Source organism: Carassius carassius, chromosome 23 (assembly GCF_963082965.1).
Source record: "Carassius carassius chromosome 23, fCarCar2.1, whole genome shotgun sequence".
NCBI classification, from domain to species: Eukaryota; Metazoa; Chordata; class Actinopteri; order Cypriniformes; family Cyprinidae; genus Carassius; species Carassius carassius.
Genome location: NC_081777.1, coordinates 12,515,696 through 12,539,817, shown reverse-complemented (window position 1 = coordinate 12,539,817; position 24,122 = coordinate 12,515,696). Strand labels below are relative to the sequence as shown.

At 36.2% G+C, this 24,122-nt stretch overlaps 1 protein-coding gene across 7 annotated transcripts in view; it reads right to left on the bottom strand.

Moving 5' to 3' along the window:
- The window catches only part of def8 (differentially expressed in FDCP 8 homolog), a 196,754-nt gene that overhangs the window by 99,520 nt on the left and 73,112 nt on the right, over nucleotides 1-24,122 (bottom strand). For 6 of the 7 annotated variants that reach the window (XM_059506232.1, XM_059506227.1, XM_059506231.1 and 3 more), the window contains 4 exons: nucleotides 8,610-8,759; nucleotides 3,969-4,110; nucleotides 3,433-3,597; nucleotides 3,036-3,163 (listed from right to left, as the gene is read on the bottom strand). In XM_059506232.1, the coding sequence (XP_059362215.1) occupies nucleotides 3,036-3,163; nucleotides 3,433-3,597; nucleotides 3,969-4,110; nucleotides 8,610-8,759 (585 nt within the window). The remainder of the gene's footprint in view (nucleotides 1-3,035; nucleotides 3,164-3,432; nucleotides 3,598-3,968; nucleotides 4,111-8,609; nucleotides 8,760-24,122) is intronic. The other variant, XM_059506233.1, reaches the window with a different exon arrangement.

Below are 24,122 nucleotides of genomic sequence, written 5' to 3'. Positions count from 1 at the left end.
CTGACTCGACTCTGGAGAGTTCACTGGAATCTGACTCGACTCTGGGGGGTCAACAGGAACCTGACTCGACTCTGGAGAGACTACTGGAACCTGACTTGACTCTGGAGGGTCAACTGGAACCTGACTCGGCTCTGGAGGGTCAACTGGAACCTGACTCGACTCTGGAGGGTCAACTGGAACCTGATTCGACTCTGGAGGGTCAACTGGAACCTGACTCGACTCTGGAGGGTCAACAGGAACCTGACTCGACTCCGTAGGGTCAGCTGTGGCTGTAATCCTGTGCAGCAGCACTGGGCAAGCAGCCATCTTGGGCCATGACTCTGGACAGGTGGCCATTTTGTGCTTTGGTGCTGGGCTGGCGACCATCTTGTGCTGTGGCGCTGGGCTGGCAGCCATCCTGTGCTGTGGCGTGGGATTGGCGGCCATCTTGGGCAATGCCTCTGGACGGGCGGCCATCTTGGACCGTGGCTCTGGACCGGTGGCCAACTTGGGCATTGGCGCTGGGTTAGCGGCCATCTTGTGCTGTGGCACTGGGTTGGCAGCCATCTTGTGCTGTGGCGCTGGATTGGCGGCCATCTTGGGCCATGACTCTCACCCTGCCTCGTGGCGCTGGACTAGCGGCCATCATGGGCAGTGGCTTCCTCTCTCCTCTCTGTCCGCCATGGTGAGACGGTGGCTCTAATCCATCTCACACGAGCCCCGGGTCGAAGGGAGGCCATGGTTGAGAGCGGTGCTGAGTCTCCTCTCGACCACTCCCTCCTCGGCGACCTCTCCTGGTCCCCCGGAATACCACCAGGCGAGTTCCCTCAAATCCATTCCTCTCCCGCTCTGTGGCTGGGGAGGAGACATAAGCTGACATACCGCTGGCTCTTGCAGTGACGGATTCCTTCTGTCACGACCGGGATACAAGGATTCACAGAGAGAGAACCAATTGCGAGTACGTCTTTATTAAGGGGTAATCCAAAGAGTATAAACAATCCAGGCATGAGTCGAAACCAAAACATCAATCCAAACATAAACACAAGGCAAGGGCACGAACTGACGGAAATGAATTAAACAAGGAATCCGTACACATGCTAAGACAGACCGGGTTAAATACACAAGGAGAGACAAACGCTAATGAGAAACTGACAGAGGGTGATGATTGGTAACTAGTGACAGCTGGGTGCAATAATTAAGCAGAGGACGTGAGGAATGTGGTTCATAAAGTGACAGACACCGTGGGGAAGGAGGACATCTAGTGGATTCCCAGGGAACACAACCCAGACACTGTGACATATGCTCAAGAAAAAAACATTTATAACTGTATTTATAACTGCTTAATAACGCCTATTAAAGGAGTGCTATTATGCTGTTTCAGTTTTTCAACTTTAGTTAGTCTGTAATGTTGCTGTTTCAGCATAAAAAAGTTCTGCAAAGTTGCAAAGCCCGATTCAAAAGTAGAAATTTTATTTAACAAAAAACAACTTGCAAAAAACAACCTGTTTGGACTAAAACAAATATTTTCTGGGATTTCTGATATCACAAATATGGACGAATGGGATTAAACTTGGTTGAGCTGCACTAGAGAAGGCAATGAGTGTGATATATACGTAGTTGACCATGAAGGCTGGAAGAAAAAAAACTCCTTATATTCAGGTGTGAAGAATTATTAGGCATTTTTTCCTTTACTGATAAAATGAGCCAAAAATAAAGGTTTAACTGAAAATTCAAAATTATTAGATCCCCATGAGAATTATTCAAAATAAGAGCAGTACAGTAATTGCAAAGTGCAAAATGCTTACTGCGTCAGAAGGGTCAGAAAAAAACAAGTGGAGAAGAATAGGAACACATTAACTGCAAAATAATTAAGAATTAAAGTGAAGAATCAGGTGTGAAACTATCAGGGAGCATTTATTCTACAGTACCACCATTTTCCAGAGCTGCAACTTTCCTGGAGTCTGCAGAATTACAAGGTGTCAGGTTCTGAGAGACTTAAAAGATCCCAAAAAATGATTTAATAAGAATACCATGAAGTATTGTGAAATACTATAAATTAAGACTTTATATAAAGGCTTTATGAACAGATAGGTTCTGAGTGACTCTTGAAGGACCAGCACCACCTCTTGTACGACGATTTGAGGAATGTATCTTCCAGAATCTGGCATTAGATTTAGGAGATCATTTTTATTCCATCTCCTATCATGAAAAGTCTGTCTTGCAGAATTGACTAAAAATTAATCATCACATTAATTCCTAATTCTTTTGCAATTATTTCTCATGAGGATTTCATAATTTTCGACTTTCCAGTTTGAGTTAAAACTCTTTTTTAGCGCATTTCATCTGTAAAAGAAAACATGACTTCTGCACACCTGAATATAAGGAGTTTTACTCTTCCAGCTTTCATGGACAATTATATATTACTCATAAATGATTAAATAAAAAAATAATGGTAGTTATTAAGATTAATATGGTTTGGAATATGGATTAAATGTGCTTGGGGAAAAAAATCACAATAAAACAATGTTTTTAAGTTTAAATTTGGAATATTAACTGGCATGAATGAATGCTATATAATTATTGTTCATGTTAACATAGTTAATGTTTATAAATGAAATCTTATTTTAAAGTTATAAATATATATATATATATAGTTCTGTGAATGTGATTTCAAAGTCTAGATGATTCGGATTAACCCTTTAACCGCCGTATCCCTTAAAACCTGACTGCCAGAGGGTTGTAAATGCATCTGCCCGCTGAGCACCATTTTCCTTATGCCACCGGCGTGGCGTTCGCACAGATGGCTTGAGCCCGCCATCGCTGCTTGCAGCTATATTAGTAGAAATTGAAGTTGCAATTCTAACTGAAATCAACTCTGTGTTTTTTTCATGTTTAATACTGTAAAGCAATTTACATATTTATCTTAACACAGCAGAGTGGGTAGCATTGAGATGTTTGCTAACATTATATCCCTCAATGAAAAAAATAACTTTGCTGTGAATATATCAGGGCTTTTATATAAACCATTCAGATTCATAGATTCAGTGTTACTGTACCTGACGGGGCTCAAACTCCCAGTTGTGTATGACTCTAGACGGAATAATGGCTGTGTTGTTCCAGTGGCAGCTGCTGCAGTAATACTGACCTGTATAATCACACTGCCGTGCCTCATTAGGAACACCCCCTACACAACACAAGACAACGTTTTACAATTTCCTATGCAAGGGAATTCTAACAATCAAAGTTAACTCACTATTTTCCCCATTATAGAGTAATTATTACAACCCTGAATCTAGCACTTCTGACTATGACCAAAGATAATTTAACAAAAACGAGAAAAAAAACAAAAAACAAACAAACAAACATCTGTTCACATGTGTGTCATCATCAGGGACAAAAATAAATGTTGGAAAAGCAATAGAAGATGTGATATCTGATTGGAAAGAGACTTACGTAGAGAGATGGGTGTCCGACACTCAGCACATCTGTAGTCCTGTTTGTCTAAACCAACTTCAGGACAGATGCTGACTTCATACTCAGACTGATGGCTGACCTTTGACCTCACACATGGTTTGTTGATAAGATGCATACACTTGCTATGACAGCGGTAATAACAACCTGGTACCAGAAATGGAAAGTAATTTATATTAATATTAAAACCAAACATTAAAGGGATAGTTCACCTTCAGTTGATCCCCTTTGACGTAAAGGCATTGGCATAGTGTTTTTCCCATACTATGAAAATCAATGGAGACCAGCAGCTGAAGGAGTTATATCAGTTCTATCAACTTTATAGTTCTATCATGCTTTATTAGTATTTTTGTTCTTTTAGGAGCTTGACAGCAACTGGGGACTTAAATTTTTATGAAAGTAGTGTTTTATTGAAATGAGCTGCATAATAATATTTCTTTGGGAAATGGTTTGAAATGACAGTACTTAAATGTGTTTTTAATAAAATGTTGCATTGGGTTCAGTTGAGATGGTCTGACCTGTGCAGGTGTACCAGGTCTGAATGAGGCCCCATATGATAGTGCTACATTTGTCACACATCTGTTTGACACTCTTGCTCTTCTCCTTTGAGAATCGATGCTCTAACAGAACCTGCAGGTTCGGCTCATCTTCCTCTGGGTCCTGTTTATATCCAACACAACAGTTAAACACAAAATTCCACAATTTATTTATACGATTTACCACTAGCCAAATATTTAGAAAACTAACTGCATTTATGTTTCTCATCAATTAAAATTTTTTTTTTTACATTTTAACATATGAATAGTACCATATCAATGTATTTGAATACTTATTATGATGCTTACATTGTAAATCTATAAAAGTATATGTGTACATCACATTTTAATTAACATGTGCATTTAAAGGGGAAAGACAATAAAAGATTTAGCCCATCTTTAGCTTTGACTGAAGTCAACAAATGTGTTTCTAAAAATATTGTATTTTTTGTTTAAAGCCTATTTTACAGTGACAGAGAGAGCTCAGTGTGCTGCAACTTAAGAAAACACATGCAAATAGAAAAAGCACCAGCAAATTAGGAAAACATCATCAGTTTGACAACACATGTAATGCAAAAAAAAAATCACAACACAGCCAAATACAGAAATGTGCTGAAAATACTCAAAACAACACAATCAAATACAGAAACATGCTGCAAATATGCCCAATGCTACCAAATACAGAAACAAACTGCAAGAGGCACACACCACAACAGAACCTTTATGAAAATGTACCAGGGATTTAATACAAATAAAACCAAAATAACATGGTTACTTATAGTTAAACTGTAGCAACCACAAATTAACTATGGTTTTGCTACACTAACCATAGTTTAACCATGATATTTGTAGTAAAACTGTGGTTATAAAATGGTAGACTATACGCCAAAAAACGTGGTGACACTCTCTATGAAGCCTGTATTTATAATACATTATAAGGGTATTCTTAAGGCATTATAATGAATGCATAATGCATTATAAAAAAAAAAAAAAAAAAAAACGTATACTATATCAACTCATGAATAATCATAACAACAATTATAATACATCATAATATGTATTTGTGGTTATAAGTTTAAGATTATTTATAACACTCAAACACTGTTAAATTTACTTCATTTACAGTATAATGGACTGTATCATATCTTGACATTGTTTAATTCAGATCTGCACAGTATCTTACTACAGCTTGTGAGTGGTTAGATGTTGAGTGTTATGTGAGTGTTTCTGTGGAGCTAATGTTAATGTTTGATTGTCCCCTTAATCATTCGACTATAAGCAACTTTGCAACTACATGTCAACTAACTTCCATTAGAGTATTAGTATGCTCAAGAATGGTAGAATCTAATATGGTAGAGTAAGCAAGATGTACTTGCAAAAGACACTTATAGTCAGTATATCTGTTGGTTGACCATCAAAATAAAGTGTTAGCATATATTAACAGTAGCAAACATACTAATAATCCAATTACTGCTAGATGACATGTAGTGGCAGAGTTATCAAAAGCTGTCTAAAGGGTACCATCAACATAATCAAACTGATATTACAATAAAAATAGTTTGGTAACACTTTCTATGAAGCCTGTATTTAGAATACATTATATGGTTATTCTTAAGGCATTATAATGAATGCATAATGCATTATAAAAAACCTTATAATATGTTGTATCATCATGAATATTCATGAGAACAGTTTTAGTTAGGGCTGCACGATGTGTCGCTTAAGCATCGATATCGCGATGTACAAATCCACGATAGTCACATCGCAGGATGTGTGATGTAGGCTGTCGTAGTTGATCCGTTATTCATTAACCGTACGGGCCAGCTGCTCCCCAGCCCACAACGAATGTGATTCACAGATTAATTGCACAGCTTAACCATCATAGAGTGAAGGTTTATGTTTTTAAGTCATGTCAGTTTAACAGGGCGCATATAAGAAAGAGCAGAGAGAGAGAGAGAGAGAGAGAGAGAGAGAGAGCGTGCGAGAGAGCCCCGGCCGCGCGCGCATGCTCACCTTCACCGTCTTCAAACAACACGAGCGCTGTCTTGCTCTCTCTCCCTCGCGCATATTAATCAATCAATTGACATGATGGTGTCGAACAACAACAACAAAAAAAAACTATCCAGTGATGAAATGTTTTCTGTTTTGTCAAATCTTGTGCGATATCCTAAACTGCAGAGATAATTACACAACGTGTGCCGTACACGTCTGATTCGCGAACTAATGATTCCTTTGAACCGATTCAATTTAATGAACTGACCTGTCCAACACTGAACTCACGAGACGTCTGAATTGGTGTATACAATAATTTGTAAAGTATACACTTTACAATAAAGTTCTATTTCTTAAACTATTTAACTACATTATGCCACGTTTCCACCACAGGAACTTTACCCAGGAACTAGGGACTTTGGCCTGGTACTTGGTGTGTTTCCACCGCAGGAACCAGGAACTAAATTAAGTTCCAGGTAAAAAATGCCCCTCAGAAAGTCCCTGCTGCCGAAGTAGTACTTTTTCAAAGTTCCGGAACTTTCGGGGGCGGGACTTGGGCGCTAAAAATCCTGATTGGTTGAGTTCACGCAGCATTGGTTGAGTTCAACCACCATTTATTCTGATCATTTTCAAAATATGACTGTTATTTGTTTCATGAAATGTCATTTTAAAAGTATTTCAGGTGAGAATGTAGTTGTTTAAAACTCAAACCTGTGGTTTATTTATAAAGACAGCACTTATTTAAAAATGTGTTTCACCGATCTCTGAGACGGTGAGCTCCATGCGATCAGCGGGAGTTCAGTTATCATGTATCCGCCGAAAGCAGCCTCACCTCGGCTAGACCTTCTGATATATGTCACTGGCTCTGATGTCTCTTTAGTGGTTGAACATAAAATATAATTCGTTTTGGGTAAATCTAACAGGTTATCTTTGGTTTGTATTCAATTTATCTATATGTTAAAATGAAAATAAAAAAGGCAAATGTATACAGTATAATATTTCGTTTCATTGAAAATGGCTGTATATACACATATCCCTGAACTAATTACATGTCTGCAGCTGTTATTATGTTTAAATGAAAACGAAAGGAGGCAGTGGTATTTGATATCCCATTTCGTTTTATTGTAAATGTAAAGAGAGGAAAATTGCAGTAACCAAGGCGAGCTGACTGCTGTTATAAAATACGCTGATGTTTGCATATTTACCGGATTTACGTCGTCACAGACATCACACTCCCGAGTCGAATGCACAAAGCCTGAACTACCGAGGATGCACGTCCAAAATCATACAACATACAACATTGTTAATTTCAACATTTAGGCTATAGCCTTCATTGTTGAAATCAAAAGTTGTACAGTATTTGTTAACATAGTTAATGCACTGTGAAGTAACATTACCAAACAATTGAACAGCTGTGTTTTTATAAACTAAGATAAACAAAGATTAATAAATATAGTAACAAAAGTATTGCTCGTGGTAAGTTCATGTTAGTTAATATGTTAACAATTCAAACCATATCCTAAAGTTACAAACAAATAATTTACTCTAATTTAAATAATACTCTGATGTAAGTGTGCTCACCCCATTTTTATTTGTAAGAAAAAATTTGATTAGATTTCATATTGCAATAAAAATAAAATCTTGCAATGTCATTTTTTCCCAATATCGTGCACCCCTAGTTTTAATATATTATAATATTTACTTATTTTTGGTTATAGCTTTATGATGAATATGATGTTATATAACACAATGAACATGTTGCATCCACTTTTACAATGGATAATATTTCTCAGTTATAATGTATTATCAGTCTCATATCTTGCCATTTTTCTTATGCTACTTAAAGCTTTCAAATACCACTTATAAGTAGTAATATTACACCCTTACCAGGTGGATGCTGCACACTGGTGGTGGATGAGGAGATACCCCCTGACAATGTAAAGTGCTTTGAGTGCTTAGAAAAGTGCTATATAAATGTAATTATTATTATTATTATTATTAATGCTCTCAAACAGCCATAAGATCAGATATCAGATCAGATGAATGTGTAATATGACACATTTGCTACTACATTGATAAATTGTGCTTCCCTTAAACATTTCTCATGTGGTCTGTGTGTATTTGCAGAGCGTTCCTGTAATTTGGTTGTGTTGTTTGTAATTGCAGCGAGTTTCCTTGTTTGTTTGTGTTTTGAGTATTTGTAGCACATTTCTGTATTTGGTTGTGTTCCGAGTATTTGCAGGACATTTCTGTCAAGTCAAGTCAAGTCACCTTTATTTATATAGCCCTTTAAACAAAATACATTGCATAAAAGCAACTGAACAACATTCATTAGGAAAACAGTGTGTCAATAATGCAAAATGACAGTTAAAGGCAGTTCATCATTGAATTCAGTGATGTCATCTCTGTTCAGTTAAAAAAAAAAAAAAATTCTGTATTTGGTATTTGTATTTGTACATGTTGTGAGTATTTGCAGCACATGTATTGTCAAACGGATGATGATGTTTTCTTAATTTGCTAGTGTTTTTACTATCTGCATGTGTGTGTGTTTTAATCTTAGCAACCATACTTTGTTCATTGTTAATTATTAAAACCAATAATTGTCTGTAAATTTTGACTGGTAGTGCAAACCTTTAATTCCTGTAGTTTGAGCCGAAGATGGATCAATTTGATGACTGTGTCCTTCTGTTTCTCTGAATGTTCTGGCAGTTCCAGGATCAGTCTCTTGCACTCTGCTATGGCCTGTTTCAGCTGCTCTACATCGGATGCCACAAACGAACCCTGTGCAAACATCCACACACTTCAGTGCTTCAAATAACAGGATAAGCAACTCCTGAATCACTTACTTTCATGAGAGGTTTCAATGCATGAAGGGATAATTCACCTAAGAATCTCAATTCTGTCACCTAAAGCTGTTCCAAACCTGTATGACTTTCTTTTGTGGAACACATAAAAGATATTTTGATGAATGTTTCACCTGTTAGGTACCTGTCTAGACAGAGAAAGCCAGGTTTCAAGTTCCAAAAAGGACATAAAGAATAATATAAATGCAGGGCTAAATGCAATGTTACACAAGACATGAAGCACCCAACACAGGTCCATGAGACAGGAATGAAGTTTTCTTTCACATGGCTAAGACGCAAAGGCAGCACTGCGTGACACTGATCATGTGAAATGTGTTGCCCCTCAAAGAAAAACCTTCGGTCCTGAGCCACCACTGCAGAGATCTCATGTACAGCAGGCCAAAAGGTATCACCTTTGACACTGCTGCCATCAGACCCAACAGTTTAAAACTATGATGATGAACCAGTCCTCAGACCTGATTTGCATTTGATTTTAACGTCAGCATCTTAAATCTCACCATTTTAACTGAGCAGTTGTGTTGGCGCAGCTCTATAATGGGATGCACCCTTCCTGGGAACAATGAAGTATCAGCTGCAAAAGATGGACTCCCTCTCGAGCATAGTGCTCTATGCTCGAGAGGACATGCTCTATAAGAGGGTAAACACTTCTTATTCCATCACCAGAGCCTGCTCAGGGTGTACCACACTAAATGACAAATCTGTGGCCCTTCCCAGCTCCCTGATGCCACATCAACCTCCTCAGAGAAAGACAGGTGAATCTTTGTGCCCTCACACTCTAAAACACCGCTGGATTGTTTTGGTAAGGACACTGGGTTGAAAACTGGTCTTGAGCTATAACCAAGGGAAAGAGATGTAAAAGAGAACATACACGTCATGTTAATGTCAGATGACACCAGTGCAAGAAGCAGCCATTTTCTCAGTGTCCTCAGATGGAAGCGAATGTGAGTGAAAGACGGTTTATGGTAAGTAAAGATTAAAATGTAAAGTCATCATTCATTGTTTGAGTCCGGTTTTATTTTGAGATTTCACAGAAGGTGGAAATATTCCGAAAAGAGCTTATATTGAAAAATACGTGGATGTAGATTTAGCCTCAGAAATAGTCTTAACGGCCTCTTTTACTGAGAGGAAGAGGTGCTCTAAATGAGGATCAGCGCAGCAAAGGCTGCAGACAGCACACCTTGTTTGTTATCTTTATTTTTTAAATGCACAATTTTTTGTTGTTATGTCTGTATCCAAAAAAAGTAGACCTTTTACAGATTCGATTGATGTATTGCTCTTATCTATACGATCAAATCTGAAAGTGTAATTTAAGTTCTTTTCGGGGTTATCAGGAAAAAATTACTCATAACGCGTATATGCGTTAAACGACTCCAGAGGGTTAATATAACGTCAGTGAGTTACTTATATCATATTTACATAATATTTTACAATATTTTTTCAGCTTCTTCAGAAAAGAGGGGAAGATGGTTTAAGTCAAGTAAACTTCAGAATTCTACAATGTAATTCATGCCTATATTTATATATGAATAAATTAAATTATTTTAATTTACTTAAATTATTTCACAGCGAACATGTCTGTTCAAAAGAAAATATTGTTCTCACTGACATGCTGTCACAATCATCAGCTGGAGTGCCCATGAACTCCAGTAGAGGGGACTCCACTCAGGATTTGCATTTGGTGTCCATTTCCATTCCCAACTCCATTTCCCATAATCCCGTGCTTAGGGCTAATCACCAACAGGTGTTCCCCATTAACACTCCCCTATATAAACTGGGTTCGGACTCTCAATGATTGTGAAGTCTTGTTTAGCACTGGCTAGCATTTCCCTAGTGTTTGTTCTTTCCATGTCTAATTTTGGATTTTCGGTATGTCTTTGATTTTCTGCCGCCTGCCCCGACCTCTGCCTGGTACTGTTATTGATTCTGGATATCCCTTTACACACTTGACGCTGTTGGTTGATTACTGCCTGTTTGACCATTCTATAATAAATTCTGCAAATGGATCCGAACATCTCTGACTCCTCGTAACAGAAGATTTCGCCACACCAGGATCCAGCAGCCTCTCGTTACAGAGATATCTATTCCTACCTTTATGTCAGCGTTTCATCTATCCAGCTTAATCATGGACCCAGTAAACCAGCTATTATATCTTCATCAAGGAGGCCTATCTATTGAGGAGTATGTTCACTGGTTCTGTGAGTTGTCATATCAGGTACCACTCTATGATGAAGTGTTTTTTAAGGACTTGTTCTGTTTTGGACTCACAGAACCCATTAAAGGTCCTGTTTTTCGTGCTTTTTTGAAGCTTTGATTGTGTTTACAGTGTGCAATATAACTTGTTCATGTTTCACGTGTAAAAAAAAAAAACAGTATTTTTCACACAATTCACCTATCTGTATACCGCTTTTTTCAGTGTCATAAAAACGGGCTGATGTCTTCCTTGTTCTATGAAGCCCCTCCTTCAGAAATACGTAACAAGTTCTGATTGTGCCAGCGTTTCCTGTGTTGTGATTCGACACCAGCTTAGCGCACGCTGCCCTCCTGGAAACACGATTGGGCTAGTTTTGGACTAGTTTTGAGAAGCAAGTGGGCAGAATTTGTTTTGAAAACCTGGCAATCCTGATCTGAACGCACGTGCTGGAGATGTACTTATAATCACAGGATCGTTTTTACTGGCGAGATGCACATGAAAATTGCATTCGATTTTTTTTGCACAGCCCTAACATCTAGTTAACAAAGCTAAACAATGTTGCCCTTTGTGTAATAAATTACAGAAACTGTTAAACGCACCAACTTAAATAATAAAATACACTTCATATATATATATACACATAAACACAGCTTGAGTAGCAAGTTTGTGTTCAGTTTTAACTATTTCTTCCATTTTGTATTTTTTGGGTAAGAATAAGAAGCAATTCTTCTGGTACTTAGTGTCTTTCATTCCAACATAAGAAAACATTTCTGGAATCTGCATCTGAAATAGCATGTACAGTTTACGTATCTCAGAGGGGACATGGATGCATTTAAACTGCAGATACAGATGTATACATAGACCTAATGTTTTGTTTTTAATATACAACATTGAATACTGATATTTGAAATAATTTAAAACATGAAAAAAAAAAGTCAAAATGTGAAATTAAAACCACCAGTAGGTGACAGCAAGTAAATGTTAATGAGTGAGTCATTGAGATTCAACCGATTCATTCAAACGGTTGATTCATTCAGAAACAAAGCATTTGACTGTGTTAATGAGTGAACCAACTGAATCATTTATTCAACCAATTCGTTTAAAAAGCTGATTCGTTCAATACGTAAACACAGTCCATTGCTCAGAGACCCAAAGCAGTGCTGTGATCTTTGGTTACAACTATTTTCGTTAGCAAAATTGAGCAAAAACAAGCAATATTGTGTCTAAAATGTACTGTAAGTCATGTATTGCTTTACTTAACGTATAAAATTATTATTTAATGTGTTCATGCATCTGCAGAAAAATTGTACTCTTTGTGTGATATAGATTAAGTTAACTAGGCCTGTATGAAATTATTAGGGCTTGTAAGTGATAAAAATATTGAATCTAATTAATTACATGATGTGGTGATTAAATAATCTAATTAATCGCACATCAAATTTGGAGAAATTACTCTGAAAAGTTAATCTAAAGTCATTGTTGTGCAAAGCATCAAAGAGAGATTACAAAAAGTAGGTTCAGCAAGAAATATTTTTTTTAAATCAAATTTACATATATATATTCTTTTGGACCATGTAAGTATTTACCATGAAGTAAATGAAGACAGAAGTATCTGAAAAAAGTATACATTTTAATTAGGAAATGTAGTGGAGTAAAAGTTGGCTTTTACTCAAGTTAAGTATAGATAATCCCAAAAAATACTTAGTACTGTAACAAATTATTTTTACTTTGTTACATTACACCACTGAAAATATTTTGGTAAATGGGTGGAGTGACTTTGTTTTTTAAAAACACAATGGACCAACAGCAGCAGATGACACTGCACCCCAAATCATCACAGACTGTGGAAATTTTACACTGCACTTCAAGCAACTTGGGCTATGTGCTTCTCCACCCTTCCTCCAGACTCTAGGACCTTGGTTTCCAAATGAAATACAAAACTTGGTCTCATCTGAAAAGAGGACTTTGGACCACTGGGCAACAGTCCAGTTATTCTTCTCCTTAGCCCAGGTTAGACGCCTCTGTTGTCTGTGGATCAGCAAATTCTGTGGGTCTTGATGCCTTGACCCCAGCCTCAGTCCATTCCTCCTGAAGTTCACTTAAATTCTTGAATCGATTTTGCTTGACAATCATCATAAGGCTGCAGTTCTCTTGGTTGGTTGTTCATCTTTTTCTTACACACTTTTTCCTTCCACTCAACTTTCTGTCAACATGTTTGTGGCTTACCCTCCTTGTGAAGGGTGTCAATGATTGTCTTCTGGACAACTGTCAGATCATCAGTCTTCCACATGATTGTGTAGCCTAGTGAACCAAACTGAGAGACCTTTTTGAAGGCTCAGGAAATCTTTGCAGGTGTTTTGAGTTGATTAGCTGATTGGATTGTCACCATATTCTAATTTGTTGAGAATGTGAATTGGTGGGTTTTTATTAAATGTGAGCCAAAATCATCACAATTAAAAGAACCAAAGGTTTAAACTACTTCAGTCTGTGTGCAATGAATTTATTTAACACACAAGTTTCACAATTTGAGTTGAATTACATCACAATTTGAGTTGAATTACTGAAATAAATTAACTTTTCCACGACTATTTTATTGAGATGCACCTGTAGCGTATCAGACCCAAACCAGACAAATTAAAGAGTCGATCAGGACTGTGGTTGAAACACGAGCCAAATTCCTCAGGAAGGCAACAGGTTGTAAATCATTCCGTGCCACAAGTCCGAAGCAAGATTGTAACACTAAAACCTTCCTAATCATTGGGAAGGAGGCGGCGGGAACCGGCGGACAATCAAACAATACTTTAATAACCAAATAAACACAAAACAACACAAACAAAACCAAAACACAGACTAAAACCCAGGCCTGGTTCTCTCTCGCAGGCCTGGTCCTCTCTCATCCTTCACTGTCGTCGCTCCTGTTTTATATCCTTCCATCTCCTCCGTGGGACTCGAGACCAATGGGTCGAGCAGGTATCGCTCATTTCTCAATCACTCCACCGGCCTCGCCCTGTTCCCACGGCTCTCGGCCCCGCCCCACTCGTCACAAAGATAACTAACCAACCAACTCTTTCACAGAACAGCTTTTAACATTAACACCGCTAGAACAATTATTGACAATTTCAATTCGGACAAGAGATTGTAAAATTTGGGGGAAGTAATCAAGATGCAACGCCGGCCATCACATGTAAACCCATGAGAGTAAGAAACAAGATCCTTGGATTGACTTCCCCCCACCTAGCAGAACCAGACTGAAATTCATAAGGGGGGCCTTTTAACCTCTGGTTTCCACAGAAATCTTTATGTCAGAGAATGGCACAGAAACTGTCTTTTCTAGATATAAATGGACCAAAATGAACTCAAAATGACTTATATATGAATATCAGTCCAACTCTATATTTATTTATATGTAACCCACACATTTGACTATCATGTTATAATATAATAATGTCTTTTAATAACTATTGGATTGCTTAAGGATTGATAAGATAACATATGATTTATGATACCCCAAGCAAAGAAAATATCTGATTGGTCAAGACAACATTCTGGGTCAGCCGGCAACTTCATCTCCGGCGCCCTCTGCCGTCAACTCAGGCTCCCAACCTCGGCCACGCCGGCCGCTTACCAAATCCACACTATCACCGGGGTGGTGCTAGCGCAGTGGATAAGACACATGCCTTTGGTGTGAGAGACCCGGGTTCGAATCCACTGTGAGACACCAATGTGTCCCTGAGCAAGACATTTAACCCCTAGTTGCTCCAGAGGTGTGCGACCTCTGACATATGTAGCAATTGTAAGTCGCTTTGGATAAAAGTGTCAGCTAAGTGAATAAACGTAATGTAAATTTGAGGTGTGGCCAACAGGCCAGTTTAAATACTTAGGACACCATCAAATCTTGCTTTTAGCTTTGCTTCTGCTATTAGTCATGCCTTTTTTCAAGCTTTTGCTTTTCAGCTGCTGCTTTTAGTCATCACTGTTAGCGTTCTTTGAGCGTGGTTCCAGTGTGCGTCGGCCTGCACGCCTGCTGCTACTTAGGCACGATGAGAAGAAACACCACCTAGTCTCGTTAAACTTTATTTCCATTCTTTTACTTTAGTTTCTTTTCTTTTTCGTTTGAGTGTTACAAGTTTTGTAACGCTGTGTCTCCGAGTCTGACCTCGAGTGGCCGTTCAACTTCAACCAGCCCATAACTCTGCGTCTTCAGCCAACGCCCAACCACGGGCTTCCCAAGACATCACTTTAGCGACTACTGAACTTCCAGCCAATCAGCAACCTCGGGAAACCCCCTTTTCAACACAACAAAGGGAACCCCCTTTACACAGGCGACGCAAGTAACATTACCTCCAGATTCTGATCTATACTGGTGTATCTAATATAATTTTAACCTCATTGAGGAACTCAATGCGAGGGTTAATTAAGTGATTGATGGCTGTTCATGTCTATGCAATTTCACGTATTGCTCTAAACTTGGGATTCCACATTTTCATTCTCATAAAATCATTCTTCCCTAACTTTCTATCTTCCTGCAACTTGTATGAATGTGTGAGTGCGTGTGCTTATTTGTTAGATTAGTTTATATGTCTTAGATTTATCTAAAAAAGCCTTATTCATATTGAAAAGAGAAGTATCTTGTGTTTTGTGCTTACAAGCTAATGTCTTAAACTGTTGATCTTGTCACTGTGCTAATTAATAGTGTTTTCACTATAGTTCGGATTTTAATATCCAGTGCAGATTTGATGTTAAATGGCTCGTTCAGTGAATCGCAGGGTGTCTCAGTGATCAGCCGTGAAACAGTGATTCTGTTCAAATTCCCTTTAAAATCTTAATTGATTCCTTTTGAGCTAAATTGACCTGTTTCCCTTGGTAGACAGAGACATTAAACAATCACACAAAGTGTTGAAATTATAAAACTGACTATTTACCTATTCTTACTGATGTGGATGCACCTCTCTGAAAATGGATAGATTTTAATTAAACGTTTTTCTCTTTTTTTTGGCCACTGATGAAGAACAGGCACTGACTGGGATGAATGATGGTCAAAGGGAGAGTGTGCTTTCCCCCGAACTGATGCAACAGTTGTTTTAAAGGAGGTGGCTGCCCTGGATAATGCAAAAGATGTCGAATGCGAAAGTGACCTGACATTCAGCCAAGTATGGTGACCCATACTCAGAATTTGTGCTCTACATTTAACCCATCCAAAGTGCACACATACAGAGCAGTGAACACACACACACACTGTGAACACACACCCGGAGCAGCGGGCAGCCATTTATGCTGTGGCGCCTGGGGAGCAGTTGGGAGTTCGACACCTTGCTCAAGGGCACCTAAGTCGTGGTATTGCCGGCCCCAGATTCGAACCCACAACCCTAGGGTTAGGAGTCAAACACTCTAACCACTAGGCCACGACTTCCCCCTCCCCCCTTAATTTGTAAAATCAAAATGTTATATTTTTGTTAATATATATTATATATATTACATATATTATTGTATATAATACATATATGTTTCTGATAAATGTTAAAATATCAGTGTTAATGTTGTGGTTTATTTACTGTCATGCCAGAATAGTTTGGAAAGAACTATTAACTTATTGTACAACTATTGTATTATATATAAAATTTACCAAAAAAGTCAAATTTGATCTTAAAACTTATATTTAGCAAATGTTAAATGCTTCATTTATAAACTCTGTAGCTGTTAATTTCATACTTCTGCATTTCCTCTTACATACATGTTACCTGTTGACTGTTTTCTTTTTTGAAATTAATATTTACATGTAAAAGTGATTTTAAAATGAATAAATTTTTTAGGTTTAATGTCTAGCTTGATTTGGGTTCATTTTAGCCTAGCAGTGTAGTAATTTTAAACCATAAAAAAAGCATTCCAGCATGCTGGGTCAAACATATAACCCAAATTGTTGGGTTGAAACAACCCAGCACTGGGTTGCCAAAATTACCCAAATTGGGTTGTTTTTAAGAAAGAAAATGCAGAGTAGGCTTCCGAACCCTGAAAATGTGTAGAACTTTCCAGCAGGTGTCACTACTGTTTGTTTATGTATATTACAAGTGATGGATGTTATTTTTATATTCTTGGGTATTTTAAGAAATAAGTGTACATTTACCATCTTATTCTAAATGGAGGCACATTTATGTTATATTTCATATATGCTATAATCTTACTAGGTCACAGATATGTCTATTATTGTTCCTAGTCACCAAATTGCTAATCTGTACATGCGTACTTAGTGAGTGCACAGGAGCCGCCTTTAGTTTCATTTTTATTCTGTCGTTGATCAGGACTGGTACACTTGCCGGTGAGTGCCTGTAAACAGGCATTGCTGATAATTCATATTGAAAATTAATATCTCACGATTGTGTAATTTCCTTAGTTCATTCTGATGTTTGTTTTGTCTTCATTGCAGGTTTACAACCTAGCGATCTAACTGATTAGTTAACTGATGAGCTAAACGTAAAATATGACGAGCTGTGTACAGCAGGTGGACAGCCTAATTGGGGTGCCTGACTGTAATTCAGTTGCGTGATAAAATCATTCGCGAAACTACCACCAGGTGGTGCAAAGGGACGGATTGCGAAATGAATGTAATTGTAAAATGAGATAAAAGAAGTAAAACAACAATAACATTATGATATAACATTGTAACATTTAAAAAAAAAAAAAAAAAATTTTTTTACAATTTGTTAATTTCAAAATGTAGGATAGTCTTAGGCTACAGTCTACTCAACAAAAATTAAAAGAAGACCTTTACACAAAGGATGTGCATGCTATTTTTATTAAACAGTAAATAAAAAAATAATTATATATATATATATATATATAAGCTAAATGTTTTCATTTCATTTTCATTTCGGTTCATTCTTGGTTTAAAAAAAATTTTCATGTTCCATATGCAGAGCGAAATGGGAACGGTCCAGCATTTAGCAATAATTAGTATTAACTCTGTTATTATTCTTGATTTTTCAAACTACCAACACTTTGCATTTTTGAATTATGCCTTATGTGTGACCAAAAATTAAGTATTATTTGTTTCAGCTGTTTGATCGTGCTGGTGCCTCGCGCACATATTCACTGGAAACAGCAGTCGTTCACCAGACATTCAGCGTTAGCACTCTGACATATTGTTAATTATGATTTTTTTTCCATCTATACTGAAACACGCATGAACTACACAGCCTATTTACCTCATAAATAATAGTTAAGCTTCAAATGGGCAACATCACGAATATGGAAACGTTTTGATTTCTCCCGAATGAGAAAGCCCAACCTTACCTTATGTTAGCTTTAAATTATTATTATTATATATTTTTTTTATTACTAAGCCTATATTATTATATACTGCAATTATATTTATCCATTAGAATTATATATTTTTAATTCTTGTTTTGTTATGATAAATTTGTTACATTTAAAGGATTTGTTGTAAAGTGAAGGGAACTAAAAATATCCTGTTGGTACATTATAACATTATTAGGCCAGCCGTTATTATTTCTAAATGTAATATAATGCAACTTATACCTGACTTATATTTTTTCCTCTCACAAACTCTGATTTATTTTTTAGCGTGTTTAAAAAAAAAACATGCAGCAAACGAAAATAGGTGATTAATCCGTTAAAATGAAACCTAAACTAAGTAGACAGCCTAAAGGCCCTTTATACCGCCGCGGCGTCTGTAAAGTGCATTTGCAGATTTTGACCGCTGAGTGGCGCTAAACAAGCGCATCACAGCACATTTTCGCAAATAGACATCAGTTTTGCCTCGCTGATGTGTTACATTTGACAGCTTCAGTCACGGAAAATGAAAGAAAAAGACTATAGTTAAAATATTTAATATATTTAAAATGTAATATTCACAGATGAAAATTTGGTACTTGTGAAGTTATGTGCATTTATTAGAACGAATTCAAGCAGGATAAATGTCAAGCCTGTCCCTGAACCTGTGACTATATTTTCTCTAAGCTACATGGTATTAAACCATATTTTAGATTTGATACATTTAAAAGGTGTGCAGTATTATTTATATTATATGAATTATGTGTTATATTATTCAAAAGAAATTGTGGTTTACTTTGCATCTGAGCATTAAAAGTGGTAGCCTATTTTAGGGGGGTAGGCTACATGGATTAATATGCAATGTCAATATTTTCATTTATTATGCCTATATTTTAATTTATATTTTAAAATTCTTTTAATAAAACAACATGCATTTTTTGTTATTCGTTACCTGTCCTTTATTTTGACAGATAACTTCTTGGAAAAAAGACATTTGTCTGTAAACTGATTAAGAAATTGTTGCATGTTTAAACGTGAAGCGCTGTATAATTTCGTTGACATTAATTATGCCTAATTAGCCTAAAACAAGAAACAAATAAATTAAACCTGCACGATTTAGCTAAATCTTTGAAACTCTAAAGAATGGATGGATTAATTAACTGTCCTCATGATTAAACTCAAGTTCTTTCATTATAATCAATAATCAATTATTATATATTATTTTTATTGTTATTTATTTTTTGTTAATACTAGCCCATCAGCTGTGCAAATTGTGTTTGTGAGAAAAATAATAGTACATTTTTGTCAGTTATTTTATCTAAACAGATCGATTAATTTCTTCAAGATTTCAAAATCAAATAGCCTACTGATAATACTAAAAAGTATGAGCACATTACCCCTGTCCTAGCTTCACTATACTGGCTTCCTGTCCGCTTCAGGATTGATTTCAAGATTTTATTGTTTGTTTTTAAGATTTTAAATGGGTTGGCGCCTGCATATTTATCAGAGCTTTTACATTGCCAATTCCCCTTGTTAAAGCGTTGAGGTCATCCAATCAGGTGCTCCTCAGTGTTGCAAGAACTAGGTTAAAAATTAAAGGTGACCGGGCTTTTTCAGTGGTGGCACCTAATTTGTGGAATAGTTTACCTTTACACATAAGAACTGCTCAGACTGTTGGAATTTTTAAGTCATTTCTTAAGACACACTTGTATTCCTTGGCTTTTATATCAAGCTGAGATGTGACATTGGGATGTTTTTATTGTATTAGTCTTATTTGTGTGTGACTCTCTATTTTTCTTCTCTAGACATTGTTAAGCACTTTGGTCAACCATGGTTGTTTTTAAATGTGCTATATAAATAAATTGAACTGAACTGAACTGAACTAATGTAGTAGCACTGTAAGATCACATTTGTTTGAATGCATTATTGCTAAAGCGATTGCGTGTGAATGTGCTTTATCTGTTTAAATCATGCTTTAACCTGAAAATAATCAGTAAAATTAACAGACAAACTCATATAGCCTTTAACATCCCGCTCAACTGTTGCAGTCATTATAACCTGATCAAGCCATAGCTAAATGTTTAACATGAATTCTTGCTGAATATGCAGTTATATTACGGGCTGTTGGCATGAATTGTACTCGTGATGGAGGCTCCAGTCAGAATCACACCGCTCCGCTCATCCTTTTGCTCGGCGGCGTGTCTCTGTCAGACTCGCGGGGGAGGGTTGAGCCACTCTGAACTACGGGAGAACTGAGTGGTGCGTCAGTGGATGTTAAAAAGAAAACCGATTTTCATTCAAACAAACCGATGTAAATTACAAATTCGAGTTAATTGATAAAATCGATTTATCACCCAGCCCTACTTGCTTTCATATTATTTAATGAAAAATTTAATGAATTTAATGAAAAAATTCAGCTGCATTTAAATGCAGATGTGTAAAATATTTACAAGATTTGCACTGCACGTGTGATGGTAGATGTGCAGCTTTTATTCTTATTTATTTTATCTTCATTACAAATCTTGTTTGGTTTCATTTTGGATAATTGCATGTAAAAAATAATTTACGTTGTAATGCAAAATGTGAATTAATATTCATATGCAAGTATTTGTGCAAAAATTATTAATGCGCATTAATGACAGGGCGCATTAATATTCAACATTCAACAATCTGTGAATGTTGCATTTCTCTGTCGGAGAGAGCCAGCAATGTGAATTTCATCTTGCAGCAGACAAGAAAACATTTGTTTACTAATAAATAATTAAAATGTCTCATTTTTCACAATTATTAGGCTACTTCTGCATGTACTTTGTGGCAAACTTAATGCATATGCTTGAGCGTGGAATATATTAAGATTTGATTATGTAAATTTAATATAAACCTCTGATAAGTTGAATATAACAAATGAACGACTAGAACTAGAAAAATCTTATGTGGGGAGAGACCATTTTTTAGTCTATAACCAAAACAACAGTCCTATATAAACCGGTTCAGCAAATTTGAAAGCCTCATAAGACACTGTCCATATGAAAGAGCAAGAGATTCACACCTTTATCTCTAACCCCACAAGCCATACATAACTACCCCCAAAAACCCAACCCCCTCCAGCTGAACAGAATTCGGTCTGTGTTTTGGCTCTGAGGAACGGTGTGTTACTCGGCTGAAACATGCCTGCACTCAGCAGCACTACTCTTTGTATTCATTATATTCTCGCAGCCCATATTATTATTTTCACAAGACCACAACAAATCATCAATTAATAATTAATCATTATTTTACGAAAATCATTGTTATTTGTTATCGTGGATGTTTGCGGAAGGCTTTAAGACCAAGCGGAATCCTCTGTTCCCGCCTCACAGCGCGCGGGACTCGCGCTCAGTGATGCAGCTTCACTGTCTGCAGTTTGACTTTACTGAATCAGATTGAGGCGAATACAACTTATTGATCATGAGACCAACATTTAGCAAGCAGGAAAACATTCATTCTACCTGAAGGAAGACGTATTTTATTGAGCTAATGCTGTTAAATAGAGAGAGAGAGAGAGAGAGAGAGAGAGAGAGAGAGAGAGGAGAGGAGAGGAGAGGAGAGGAGAGGAGAGGAGAGGAGAGAGAGAGAACAAGTCTAGGGCTATTCTTAAACTTGGAGCTCATTATATTGAAGTACAAATCCAAACAAAAGAAATGTTATGCATTTTATGAATAATGAAATGTTATGAAAAGTATGCATTTTATTTATTCACATGCAGTATGGTTGTTAGTATTTAGCAGTTAAAAACTATTTTTAAACTTGAATTTAAATACTATTAAACTAACTTTTAAATATCAAGGAGTTTATAAATTAAAAATGGTAAATGTCACACTATTTTTGTTTGCTGCGTTTGCTGCATTTCAAGCTTTTTATCCATATATACATATATATATATATATATACATACATACATACATATATATATATATATATATACATACATACATACATACATGGGCCTTATATTTATTTACTGTTTAATAACAATAGCATGCATATGATCCTTTGACTTAAAGGTCTTCTTTTAATTTTTGATGAGTAGACTGTAGCCTAAGACTATCTTACGTTTTAAAATTAACTCACTGTAAATGTTTGAATATTTTTTTAAGACGTTACAATGTTATATCATAATGTTATTGTTGTTTTCTTCCTTTTATTTCATTTTACAATTACATTCATTTCGCAATCCGTCCCTTTGCGCCCCCTGGCGGTAGTTTCACGAATGATTTTAACACGCGACTGAATTACAGTTACGCGGTTGTTAAGCCCAATTAGGCTGTCTACCTACTGGATACACGACTCATATATTTTTTTCCTCTGACAAACTTCATTTATTTTTTAGCGTGTTTAAAAAATAAAAAATAAAGAAAACATCCAGCAAGTGAAAATAGGCGATTAATCCGTTAAAATTTGTTACTCTTGGTTAACAGTAATTACAAATTATTTTATACTTCAGAACAGAGCCTGGGTCTAATCTAGGCTATCCAGGGATTTTATTTTCTTTTTTTCATTGCATCTGAAAATGACTTTGTGCATCACACTCACTTCATGCGCTCTGGCGCAGATCAGCCTCCCGCGATGCTCAGCTGTGGACGATTTAAAAATGTTTGATATAAAGGTTGCTGTCCCATTTTATACAGGAATTGTTCATTTAAAAAGATCGAATTATATTGTTAGTTCTAATTATATAGTTAACACAAGTTCATAGGCTATTTAACATGCACTGTGACATTTTACAATTTTTTACTTATAAACTCTAAAAAAGGTTTTAATTGCTTAAATTATTTTTATTAATTAATAATATGTTATCATGTTTATTCTTGTAGAAAATACATGTTTTTTCTTTAAGAAAATAAGGGGGAAAATAAGGGACGATCTGAATATTTGTTTTGCTTTACCTATTTATGTAGGCTACAATTATTCAAAAAAAAAAAATAATAATAATAATAAAATAATGTCATTAAAAAATACCATTGGCCTGAGTAATTTTGACCATTATAGAATTGTGACTTTAAAGGTTAGTGATTTAGGAGGTGAAAATACTGTGAAATTACTAATGGCATGGATTTTAGAGCATATAACAACTGAAGGTTTATGAAACATTAGCCAATAAAGCTTTTTTTTTAAACAACGGAACTTAAAGTTGTGAACTAAAATATTATTGAAACCATACAGCATGTGAATAAATAAAATGCATACTTTTCATAACATTTCATTATTCATAAAATGCATAACGTTTCTGGTGTTTGGATTTGTACTTCAATATAATGAGTAGGGCTGCAACAAACGACTATTTTAATAGTCGACTAGTCACCGACTATTGAAACGATTAGTCGACTAATCGAATAATTATAAAATTTTTCTACAATTTAGCATGAGATTGCTTTAATTCTGTAGAAAATGATAGTAAACACTAGAAAGAAGGCGGTACTTCAATGAAAAATGCATATTTTATTGAACTTTGCTGCTGATAGGCCGATTCATACTAAAAGTAAATAAAAATGCCCTGTCTAAAACCAATTAGGCACAGCGCTCGGTCAGTATAGACATAAATGCATAAATAAAGAAACTCTATCATTTTTATAAAGGACAGGCACATTTGTTTTATAAGAAAAAATAAATTAAAATCAAGTAAACATTTTCTTCCTGTAAACCAGGGGCAGGCACATTAGCAGCAATAAAACAGTAAACAAAAATATTAAGTGCATTTTGTGAGATACATTTAGTGGTCAATTCATCTCGGCCAAATATTATCCTATCATAACAAACAATATA